At 31.3% G+C, this 12390-nt stretch overlaps 2 protein-coding genes across 2 annotated transcripts; both read right to left on the bottom strand.

The window, feature by feature from the left end:
- Positions 1-200: 200 nt before the first annotated feature.
- On the bottom strand, positions 201-4393 carry LOC130813316 (uncharacterized). Its single transcript, XM_057679126.1, has 3 exons — positions 3877-4393; positions 1755-1910; positions 201-1146 (listed from the first exon to the last, which is right to left on the bottom strand). The coding sequence occupies exons 2-3, from the start codon at positions 1825-1827 to the stop codon at positions 803-805; spliced, it is 417 nt and encodes a 138-aa protein (XP_057535109.1). The 5' UTR covers positions 1828-1910; positions 3877-4393; the 3' UTR covers positions 201-802.
- A 1868-nt stretch (positions 4394-6261) lies between these two features.
- LOC130813892 (ras-related protein RABC2a-like) lies at positions 6262-10450 on the bottom strand. The gene is made up of 6 exons (XM_057679796.1): positions 9996-10450; positions 8798-8866; positions 8123-8188; positions 7880-8001; positions 7274-7402; positions 6262-6634 (listed from the first exon to the last, which is right to left on the bottom strand). The coding sequence occupies exons 1-6, from the start codon at positions 10141-10143 to the stop codon at positions 6524-6526; spliced, it is 645 nt and encodes a 214-aa protein (XP_057535779.1). The 5' UTR covers positions 10144-10450; the 3' UTR covers positions 6262-6523.
- Between the last annotated feature and the right edge of the window lie 1940 nt (positions 10451-12390).

Here is a 12390-nt window from a genome sequence, read left to right as displayed (position 1 = left end):
ATCTTACGTTGAGTTTTTTGGTTTCATACATGTTTCTTTCTTCAAATATACTTTCTTCGTTCCTTTCAATTGGTAATATTTTTGCTTTTAGTTCGTTCTATTGTATCACTTTTATACACTAAATTTTACGTTTTCTTTGTGTTATTCATCGATCTTCTGGCTCTTATAAATGATTCTTCATGCAATTTCATTCAAGATTTAACCTACGAGTGTATAAAAATTTATTTAGCAAAAGATAATTCTTTCCAAAATCAGTGTGCCTTTGTTTCAAAATGATTTAAATATTTTAAAAGTTTGTTTGGTTGTTGATTTCAAAGAATGATAATAAAAATATGTAGTGTAAAATTTCAAGAAATATATCATGTCATTTTTATGATAATGAAATTTTAAAAATTTAAATGTACAAGATATATACTTCCTTTGATCCTAGTGAATTAGGCACACTACCTACCTGTTAGTTAAGTTTTGGTTCCCTGCCAAGGAAACTAATAGGAAAAAAAATATCAAGTAAATAAAACAGATTCAAAAAATCACATAACAAATAAAGCATTTAAAAAAATAATTAAAAACACAAATTATTGTGAGAGACGATCTTTTCGAGAGACGCACTACACGTATGGGCTAAATAACCCAACTAATACAAATCAAAAAGAAAATAAGAATATAGGCTTCTGGTTTTGAGGCCGTGTGTCAGAGAGAATAACTGAATTGAAAATGCTTCTCCATGATCCTAATTCGGGCAAGATTCAGGCTACTTTTTGGCCAAGGGCTGCCTTTTGAATTTTGATCACTATTTACCATCTCATTTATTTCCGCATTTTAGGTCAGATTTAGATAGAGGACATTCTAATTCCACATTTGTTGGGAACGTGAGAGGAACCGTTAGGGTAGCCATTGTCGCGCTATTTCGCCTCTTAAAAAATAATAAGTCCTTACTCCTCAGCTTGATGGAAGCCTTCATATCCCTGGAGGCTGGCAATGTCTCTAAACTCTGCCTCCAACACATCAATAACCCAGCAAATAACTCAAGCGAACTTCTGTAAGAGAAGTCTTGAAGGATGATAAGCCATTCAGGGAATTCCAATTTTTGATTCCTCAATGATCTGGTGAAATCAGTCTCATACACAGTAGCATTGCTTTGTTTTTCTGCAAGAGATACATCTAGTTAATAAATTGACTGTTACAATTTACAAACATGACCCAGATTTCATTAGCCCTTTAAAATACTTCCTACACTCCTTAGATGTTCTATAATATCTACAGTCTAGTACACATAAATCGGTACTCTTTGGTGATAGAGTTCCCTAGTCTGTAATCTACATATATGCCTCGGTAACCAAATGATAATTAGTACATGTTTTAAGTCATTTCTATGGTAATTGAGCTCTCACCTTCAAACACGTGTTTTTTCATAGTTTTTCTTACTACCTAATACCACCTTCCCAAGTGGTAAACGATGGGAATGGATTTTATGAAGGAAAAAGAATGATAAGAGAAGGATAAACATGATTATAAACCTTGACTAGCAGTTTTTCTAACTAAGCAACATAAAATTTTCATTACTATTTTGACCATTTAATAGTAACCACCAAAAGGGTCATTAGATATTTATCTAACTTGTGTGAAAATCATAGAAAATGTCCAAATTTTCATCTAAATGCATAACGCATATCAACAGCATCATAGGACATCAAGTGCAGATGCCAAAGAACAGGCTCACAACAAAAAATATATTCACTGGGAAGAAAACGAACCTTCTTTGCGTCCTTGGTACCATAAAAATCTGAAAGCTAGTGTTGTATTTGTCCTTTCACCTCTGCTCTCCATCTTAGTGAGAGCAGCTGGTTCCTTGTCAGGTAGTTTTGAAGCTCTAGCCGATGTAAGAAGCTTGAATGTCTTAACTCGTAAGTCTAAACACAGTAAACAGAGTTCAAATTAAGAAAAAGAGTCTAGCTCAAGAGGGCATTTGCTTCGTAAAGAATACCCGAGGTTCATAATTATATTATACCAAATCATCTCTTTGATGCTGATACCAGTACTCGACAAGACAGGATGACTACAGTCTTGGTGCAGCAGATTAATAAAGCATGTACAATCACTCGATTATACATTTATACTATTTGTCTCACATTAAAATGATAGCTTACTTTTTGATAAATTTGTTATTGAACTTGTATACAACCCGCATAAGAGGATAGTTGGCTGAACAGAGACCTGATGAAATTCATCTTAAAACCAAGTGGTATTGGGAGGAGTAACTCATCAAGTATACATGTTAGTCAATCTCTCTCTAACTTTTTTATGTGGAATCACATGTGACAAAGAAGGAAGAAGTGAGGAATTAGTCCCCTCATAAGGTTGTAAATGTAAATATTTAGTCTAGAGGAATTTTCAAAAATATTCCCCTCCTTCGATATAATCTCCTTTTCATTCATCCTCCTCATACCATTGTATCCTCTTTCCTTCATCTAGCCTCTCAAATCCACCTCTACTTACCTTCATTTTCATAGTTTGACATATATTTCCCTTTAGAAAAATTACCGTAAATAATACAAACTTTTAATAATTTCTCTTTAATAATATCAACTTTTGATTGACCATGAATAATAGCAAATTTGGTGTGTGTTTTCCTAGAATAATACCAATTTTGTTCAACATTAATTTACCCTTTTTTTTTAAGTCAAATAATCGACTAGAAACAAAAATTGGTATTATTCTAGGCAAACATTATACTCTGGAATTCACAGGGGACATTTACTTTTTCACGCTATCCAATGCACTTATTCAATGATTAATATCTCTTATTATACATAACGAAATATTATAAAAAGTAGATATTAATAATCTTTGCATTGAAACGAATCAAACAGGATCTCACTTGATTATGTTTTAATTTATAGATTAAGAATAAAATACAAATTAAAAGTAATAAGTGAATAGTGTTAAAAAGTAAATGTCCACTTTTCTATGAATTGGAGGAAGTATTATTTAAAAATTGGTATTATTGAAGGGAATTCGGTAAAAATTAAATTGTGAATAATTTTTCCTTTCCCTTTTAGATATCAAATCCCAATAAGCCCAACTCTTTTCAAGGAAAAACATATACAATACCCATGTAAATATGTAAATTAGCTAGAAAAACACTTGACAAGATTGTTCTTCTCTATTCATTCCTTTTCTTCACAAAGTTTATTTCACTCCCCTTCCCTCTGCACTGAGGCTAAAACATTTACATGAAACAAGAGCAAAAAATGCATCAAAATCATTGAGAAAATATCCAAAGCAAATTACAATAATCTCTTCATACATACACCCGTTTCATCATCCAAGAGCGCAAGGTAACACACAGACATGGAATTACATTTGCAGTACAAATACACCGAAATTTTTATAAAAATAAAAGAGAAGGAATCACCTAACTAGAAAATAAAATTTAATTAATAAAAACAATAAAGCAAATACCAATATTTGCAAATTGATAGAAATTCATTAATCCTCAACCAGTAAAATAAGACAGTATAATCTCTTTTTTTAATCCCCAAATTCTTCCTTAATTACAATCCCAAGAAGGCAAGAACAAACTTGAAAAAAATCATGGGTTAGCCCGGTGGACGATGGCTTTTGTGAAATTCTCACCAGAAAGGATTGATTTGCTCGGGATTCTCTAGTCTAACCCAAATTAAAAAAAATCTAAATCCAAGAAAATCAAACAAAAACAAATTTCCCAAATCTCAACCCCCTTCCTCGGCTAAATAAACCAAAAAAATATTTTAATTCAATTAGCTGAAGAGCCCATCTCCAAACATAATCCTAATTTCAACAAGTAATATACAAAAACAGCAAGGGGAAAAAATGAAGAACAACGAGGGATAATACCTTATTAGCAGTGACACGAACAAAATGTAAGAAATCGGTTTTCTTATAAAGAACAAGAAGACCACAACTACCCATTCCACCATAGCTGTTTCACCAGAATAACCCATATAATCAGCTTCAAACCCAATTGGTTTGACAACATTTAAATGCTTTTATCCTTTTTGCTTTTATGCCCGCAAAACCCGAAATTGTTTGATTCTGGGTTTCAAAAGGGTCGAACCCAGAAGCTGTGTAGCCTAATTTTGGTTGATTTTTCTCTGTATTCTTCTTTAACATTTTGATTGAAGCATCAGTTCAAAGCTATTTGCTTTGATTTTCTTCTTTTTTTTTCTTTGATTTGGGTAATTGAAAGTAGGTTTCAGTTTCCATGTTTTATCTCTTCATAGGAGAGAAATAGAAAAGGGCGCTTATCGAGATGAAACAATACAGAGAATGACTGAAATCGCTCGAAACTTGATAGCGTGGGAATTACTACCAAGGGTTTTTTTAACAAGGGCTTAAAATAGAGTACCAAAATAATAACTGAGTCTTTTGAGAGGGATATCTTGACTTTTTAAAGTGCTATTTATTAAAGATTAATCTGTACTACTGTATTTTTAATGCCTATTTATATTATTTTTGATATTTATTTATCGTATTCTTAATGCTTATTTTCAATATCTAAAATGTATATACATACATCATTTTTAATGCCTGATTATAATATTTTAAAAAATATATAATAGATCGGTCCAATCAAAAATATTTTCTCAAAATAAAATAAATTTTTCGATAATTCTTCTATTATGTTAGTTTACTTGGGATTAAATTCTACTTCCTCCTTCCCATTCGCTACATTTGGATAATAATATATTTATCTCTAATTTTATTTTGATAATTTCGATTTATGCATAAGAAATAATATAGTCATATGAGATCTTATTTTATTTTTTTTAAATCTAATTTTTTAATATGTAATTTTTATAATTTTTCGTTTAATTAAAATAAAGATATTTAATATAAAAATATTTACGTGAAAAAAAAAATGTAGCAAGAGTAACGGAAGAAGCAATAATACTTTCTTAGTCTCATCCATTTCACATTTAGACTTTTTTATAATTTATAGAATTTAATCTTTCTCTTTAGTTAATATTATTATAACATTGAAGAATAAAAACTGTGAGTTCTCCCCCTTAAAGATCACCCTATTACTCTTTGATGTTGTCACAGAAACAAAAATGTACTTTAAAGTTTTATAATAATCTTAAAAAGGTTCAAATTACAAAAAGTTTCAAATATTCAAAAGATAAATTACAAAAATTTTCAAATGTTCAAAAGATAAATTTCAAATGTATTCTACAATCATTCGCAATTCTTTGACCAACATACATAAAGTGGGTCTTAATGTCTTATGGGTTAGATGAAACATAAAGGAGAAAATTTGAAACCAATAAGTATTTTTAACAAAAGAAATAAAAAAATGAGTTTCGTGTAAACTTAATTTCAAAAATAAGCGTCTTTATATCTGAACTTAAGGTCAGCTATGTTCGCAGTTACTAACAACGAACAAAAATATCGGTCAAAAAAGTCATAATTATTTGTTCGCAGTTATTAATTGAGAACAAAAGGAAAATACTGTCATAACGTTAGATGGGACAAAAAAAGGAAGTTATGTTGGTTCGCAGTTACTAACTGCGAACAACAATGATTTCTTTTTTTTGTCCTATCTAACGTTATGACATTGTCTCTCTTTTCTTCGCAGTTAATAACTGCGAAGAAACAATTTTGACCAATTTTTTTATTTGTTGTTAGTAACTACGAACATACCTAACCTTAGACTCGGACATAAAGGCGGTTGTTTTTGAAATTAAGTTTATCCAAAGCTCATTTTTTAATTTCTTTTGTTAAAAGTACTTATTTGTTTAAAATTTTCAGATAAGGAAGAGTACAACAACACTAGTGATCGTTGAACCTTTACGAGAAACTTTCTTGGATTATTGAGATCTTTGAAGTTTTAGGGAGTTCTAGAGAGTGAGCTTTTGCGAGACATTTCTTATTATAACTGTTGACTGTTGTATTCACACTAAAATTATTAATCTTTGATTTTAAGAGAAGATATCTTAATATAACATATGAAGGTTCTTGTGTTCTTGCTTTGATTTTGCATTGTTTGGGTGTGTGCACTTATTACCTTTGTTTTCCTCTTCATTTTTCATTCTCTTCTCTTCCTTGAATGTCCAATATTTACAATAGTGAATATGGAAGTTGTGGGATGTGTCAAACCAGACTCGTGTAATTTTCGCAATGTTCTGCATAACTATTGTATCATCATCACCAATACATACAAACAATCTTCGCTCATCTATACATACATACTTACAAGGCAAGCGTAGTCACCAACTCGTATACGAGAAACTCATCGCCTATGAGAAGTATTGTATTATACACAAAATGTAACGTGTTCTTCAACTACTAGAAGTTCCTATGAACGACAAATACACAACGGAAAGCAGCTGAATGAAACAACCAATACTGCGCGCAAACGAAAAAAAAAAAAAAGAAAGAATTATCATATGCATAATTTGACAGCAACATGTTAAAGCTTCAACCAATAACGAAGCACAGCTCAGGTTCAAGACTCTTATTTGAAGCTTATGGAGTTGTTCGTTTAAGCGCAACAACCACCCGGTGCAGATTCCTTTTGTTCTTGCTTCTGTTTCAAGATGTTCCTCTTCCCCACATTTGATCCTTCTTCTTTCAGACTTGGAACATCCATTATCTGTAAATTTCCCAATTCAAGTCTCAGTAATAGAGGTCGTTGATACGAAAATTCAGCTAAGGCACGTTTTGTTCTTCCCCTCGTTCCCCTTTTTCCCTTCCAAAGATAATATCCAAACAAGAGGTCGCATGTTTGATCTTTCCCTCCTCCCCTTTTTTCCCCTTAGAAGTAGGAAAATTTGATATTAATAAACACATTTATTCCTCATTCACTCAAAATACACCCAAGTATCGATTAACTCAAGATAAACCCAAGTATCAGGGTAGTATTCTAGAAATGAAACTCTATTACTGTTTACCGGTTTGAGAGTTATTCAATAGAGGTTCATTTCTAGAATACAACCCTGATACTTGGGTTTATCTCGAGTAATTGATACTTGGGTGTATTTTGAGTAGACGATGAATAGTTTCGTATGGTTTATAATTTCCCTCCAAACAAGAAGGAATGCTTTGATCTTCCCCTTTTAAAGATGTCTAACTTCATACGTTCAGTCAAACAAAGGCTAAACATATTCGTTTTTTCTTTTAGCTAGTCACGGAGTCACCTAAGTGACTGAGCAGAAAATGCGACAAGCCACACATTAAGATCCAAAAAATTATGGTTGATCATATTTACTAAGATTACAGGAAAATCTATTACCTTTGATGCAAGCTCTTCAAAACACTGCTCCACATTTTCTCGAGTTTTAGCGCTGCATTCAATAAATAGACTGCCTAACTGTTGTGCAAGAGCCACTCCTTCATCCCTAGTTACAGCTCTTTCTGAATCCTATAATAAAGAACCGTGAGTCACTTATATCTAGAAGTCTAGAAGCATCAACCACATAGAAGGTAATATCTTGTCAACCCAATGCCATTAAATAGCTCCCACCAAGGTGGGGTTTGGGGGTTGGATGTATGCTACATAACCCTTGTTAGTGCTAATAAATCGATCTACACTTGGTAGCATATATCATTTGCTACATCACATATACAAAAAGTCCACGTGATTGGATGAGTCATTCTAGTATAGTCCATTGTGATCTAAACCCAAAAAACTATAAATTAGTGGCTTCCTCATCGAGAATGGACATGTAATTAGGCAAACCATTGCCTGCCTTGAACATAAACAAGACCTCTTTGGTTGCCTTTATGCAAGGATTAATATGAACAAATTGAGAGTTCATTAAGGGCAACCAAAATAAAGGCTATGCATTAGTTTGTGTTGCGGACAGAATGAATAGAAATACGAAGACGTGGGATTTACCTTATCAACTTTATTCCCGACGAGCATCTTTATGCAATCTTGATTAGTGGAATAAAGCTCAACCTCTTTAGCCCAAACATCAGACAAGTTGGTAAATGTTTCCCTTCTTGTAACGTCATACACTAAAATAGAAGGAAAAGGAAATACAAAAGAGCAAAATCAAAATAGAAGGGATTGAAATTGCCCTAAAAAAGGACTGGTGTAAATGCTTTCAAAAACATAAGAATTCAAAACAATGCATACCAAGAATAATCCCTTGGGCACCTCTGTAGTAGGAACTTGTTAATGTTCTAAACCTCTCTTGTCCGGCTGCAAAGTAAGATCATACAAGAATTAGCATTGCTATTTTAGTTGGAGACGAAAACAACATACATACTAGAATACTACTTAAAAAGTAGTTGTATGGTAACAGGGGAGAATGGTGTAACGTAAGATCTGGTGACTCTTTTTAAGGCATGGCGTGGCTTCTGCGCAAAGGTGAATTAGTCAATAATAAATCAACCTTTTGTTTGATCCGCTAAAAATAAATCCACCTATTGTTTATTATTAGATGAACCCGCCTATTGTTTATAAGCATCTTAAAAGCTTCTTTTTGATCAAGAAATTAGGAATAAACATTAGTTGGGTTTATTTTCAGCAATTATATCGAATAGGTGGGTTTTATTTAAACTAATCAACAGTTGAATTTATTTTCAGCGGATCGAGCAAAGGTTGGTTTATTTTTAACAATTTTCCCAACATTTATAAAGGTCCGTTTTTTAATTTGAAATGATATTTATCTCAAAGAATACAATATCTACAATTTAGAGAGGTAAGACGGGATTATGCAGTGCCTCAGTCCATCAATGTATCTAAAGTGTCAAGATGCGAAACACGGATTAACGTCGAGATCTAGGCATGGTACTAGTTATCACTTACCAGTATCCCATATCGTAAGCTTTAACCGTTGCCCTCGAACAGTGAGCATCTTAATCTTGAAATCCACTCCTACAAAACATTGAGATGACATTCCAAGTTTAGAATTCATATCTTCATGGCAATATCATATTGGCAAATGCCAACACTTCTCTTAGAAGGCTACGCTGCACAAAGCTACATCAAAACATGGTTTTCCCCAACCAAACTTAAGATATTTGGTACAGGTGTGTTTCAGTTAGTTGATGGAAGATACCTAACTGTAGAACTTTGTTTAGCAGATAGATTAAGACAGTCTTCAAAAAGGTTCTTGGAATAACTCCTCAAGAACTTACAAGAAAAGCAAAATGGCATCCATGTTTGATCACCATCATCATCATATCCGCTATAAAGTTATGATCAGGGTCAAGAGACCAAGTTTGATCACGTTTAGGTAAAAATATGGTGTTTTTAGTTTTTAGCCTTCAATCGGGGCGAAGCAAAAATTGATAAATTCTGTAAAGGCACTATGCAATTTCAAAAATTATGATATTTTTCTCACAACTTTATACACTTAACATATACTACATAATTTAAAATTAAGGCTGTCAATTTTCGGGACTTGAACATGTTGAACATGCTCAGAACCTTTCCCAGGTATCAAAGTACTTCTTGTCCTAGTGAAAAATTGCTATATATTTTCTTCTATGTGAGCTTTTTAGCAGAAATGTAGCAATCTAAGTATCTAACCATTCAATAGCCTAATCTCAATTTCACAAGTTTAACTAAATTCCTACTTCGCTTACTTTAAGTCTGCATTTTTATTCAAGAAAAGCTACTCCTACAAAATCATAAGAACTAAACATTAAAACATGACTCTATTATAGGTCCATTAAAAGCTAATACAGTAATGATAATAGTACTATTTCATTGACCAATCAATTTGAGACAAAAAGCAAGAATTACAAAAAATAAAAGCTAGAAACAGAAAACCCAGATCCAAAAACCTCAAAAGATCAAATCAAAGTGGTTAGATTATGATTTATGATCCAATTAACTTTCAGATAACAACAAACAATACTAATGGGTAACTAAAAGACAGAAACTTTAGTTATCAGCAATATAAACTAAGCATAGTATTTAAATTTCAAAACCCATTTCAAATTTATACAAATACAATGAAATTCAGAAAGCATTCTTTGGAAAAAGAAAGAAAATTTACCAATTGTAGGAGAAAGATCTTCAAGGGAATTGGAAATAAAGCTGACAAGTAAACTACTTTTACCCACACCAGAATCACCAATTAACAACACTTTAAATGATAGATCATATGAAGTAGAAGAAGTTTGATTATTTGAAGTTGAACCCATTATTTATTATTATTATTATTATTATTTTTATTACTATTATTATTTTTTGAAAATTGTATCTGTTCTTTGAATTTGAAAATGGAATGCAGGAGGTTATATTGTTGGAGTTTCTGAAGGAAGGGAAAGAGAGAAAGGATTGGGAAAGGGAAAAAGAATATGATTGATGATTTAATTATAGACAGAAGAGAATTAAGGCAAAGTAATTCGTTACTTTGTTCTGGTGTAGCCTTCTACAACAGAAACAGTTTTGTGTGTGTAAATGTAAATGTAAATGTGAATGGAAGTGTATGTTTTGAGGGCGGGCTAAGGTTTATTCATAACGTGTCGTAATACAGAATTAAGCACCTGGAATTTTAGATATACTATTTTATTTTATTCCTTTAAAAAATTTTCCTTTTAAATCCCTATCCGCTAGACTTGTTATTTGAATAAACACCGTTAAATTTAGAAATTAAACAATATCGATGATATGAAAAATATATTTAATAAGGGTCGAATTTAGGTTAATATTGTCGCGTATCAAAACTCATACCAACTTAACCAACACATATAGATGATACAAAAGTTGAATGTTGTCAGTTGATACTATTGATTGGGTATAAATCTTTCCCTGTGAACAAAAAAAATTATTTCTCTCTCTCTTCAAGTTTGTTACAGCAGAGATCGCTCACAAACTAAGAAAATAGAGAAATTAGAGTTTGTTCTATAAAAGTAAGTTTCTTTGTTGAAAATTCTATTGTGATTAGCTTTTAAAGTCAACTACTATAATAAATTTAAAAAATTGAATATTTATATCTTTTTATACCAAATTTGAGATTATGAGTGGTTACTTAAAAATATATTGTAATTTGTGTTAAAATATAAATTTTTAAAAATTCATTCGATACTCCATTTTTTATAGTATTTTATTTGTATTTTTATTCATGTTTTATAAGTATAAAAAACAAATGGCTTAGATTTCATAAAAGAAAGAATGGACAATTAGGATTTAGGATTGAATATTTAGTCCCTTTGTCCCTTACATATTGCACATGGTGGATTTAGTGGAATGGTAAATTGAATTGGAGAATAAGATAAAAATAAGTAGATGATAAAATGAATGATTAAGATGAAAAAAGTAAATAAATTTATAGATTATTAAAAGATTAGAGTAAAACTATTATAAAAAATGTGCAAAATTAATAAGACAAATTAAAATAAAAAGATGTTTCGAATAAAAATGGACAACGGGAACATATGTTTGCAACTTCAAAGTAAATTCCCTTAGAATTACAAACTCCCAGAAAAAAACTTAGTAACCTTGTGTTTGGTTGACAAAAAATTTTAAGAACATAAAAAATTGAATTCAAATTGAAGCGGAAATTACAATTTCTTATGTTAATTTTAAATTGTTATGGTCAATCAAACAACATAAAATAATTTGTATGAAATTTGTAAGGAAATTAAATTTCCGTGTATTATAAATTCTCACTCCAATATACACCAAAAAATCTTTAGTAAAGTAATTATAGGTTTTAGCATAGCTAAAAAAAAATAAAGTATAGATTTAAATGGAGTATTATAGATGAACTCATGTACAAAAAAGTAGTGTCGCAAACCATGTGAGATGAACTAGTATAGTATAGGTAGACAGTGGGAGCATAATCCTCATATTCATCCCCTTGTTTCTTTCCAATTCATTCAATCTGAAAAAAGTGTTAGGAAAAAAATGCTAATGTGGATTATTAATTGTGATTTGCCTTATCTAACGACCACTTGCGCTATAATAAGACATGAAATTATTTTGTGCTGGAATTAACCACATGCTTGGTAGATCGTATAAGTACATGATACGACCTGAGCATAAATATCATGTATGCAACAGACTATATAACTTAATTTTTTTTTGCTTTTTTCCTCAAAATTAATTATAAAGTGACTCGAGTCATGTGTTGTTTCAATCTCTCAAAACAATGGAAATGGCATGCCCATGGCCCACTATCATGATTAGCGGCAGTATTGTGTTTGATTATTGACAGTATGGCCATGTCTAACTATAGTGAAAGATATAGGTGACCTCGTATTCCCAAAAGCCACGTAGTAGAAACGTTTGCTCATTGATTCATAAGGTTCATTAACTAAAAAATGAAATACAAAATAAAAATTATTGGTAAGTCTAGTGGTTAAAGATTTTCTCTTTTAAATTTGTATTTATATTTGATTTCGATCACCTGAAGAAATGACTAATTTTTTCTTTTTTTACCCATA

Source organism: Amaranthus tricolor, chromosome 5 (assembly GCF_026212465.1).
Source record: "Amaranthus tricolor cultivar Red isolate AtriRed21 chromosome 5, ASM2621246v1, whole genome shotgun sequence".
In the NCBI taxonomy this organism is placed as follows: domain Eukaryota; kingdom Viridiplantae; phylum Streptophyta; class Magnoliopsida; order Caryophyllales; family Amaranthaceae; genus Amaranthus; species Amaranthus tricolor.
This window is presented reverse-complemented; position numbering and strand designations above follow the sequence as displayed.

What these genes read in the sequence shown, in the direction of transcription:
- LOC130813316 (XM_057679126.1), bottom strand. Translation starts at nt 1,827, where the DNA reads ATGGAGAGCAGAGGTGAAAGGACAAATACAACACTAGCTTTCAGATTT. An exon ending in GTACCAAGGACGCAAAGAAG is followed by an intron (nt 1,147 to 1,754) that starts GTTCGTTTTCTT and finishes TATCTCTTGCAG; the next exon opens with AAAAACAAAGCAATGCTACT.
- LOC130813892 (XM_057679796.1), bottom strand. Translation starts at nt 10,143, where the DNA reads ATGGGTTCAACTTCAAATAATCAAACTTCTTCTACTTCATATGATCTA. An exon ending in GCTTACGATATGGGATACTG is followed by an intron (nt 8,189 to 8,797) that starts GTAAGTGATAAC and finishes CTTACTTTGCAG; the next exon opens with CCGGACAAGAGAGGTTTAGA. An exon ending in TTGAAGAGCTTGCATCAAAG is followed by an intron (nt 6,635 to 7,273) that starts GTAATAGATTTT and finishes GGAAATTTACAG; the next exon opens with ATAATGGATGTTCCAAGTCT.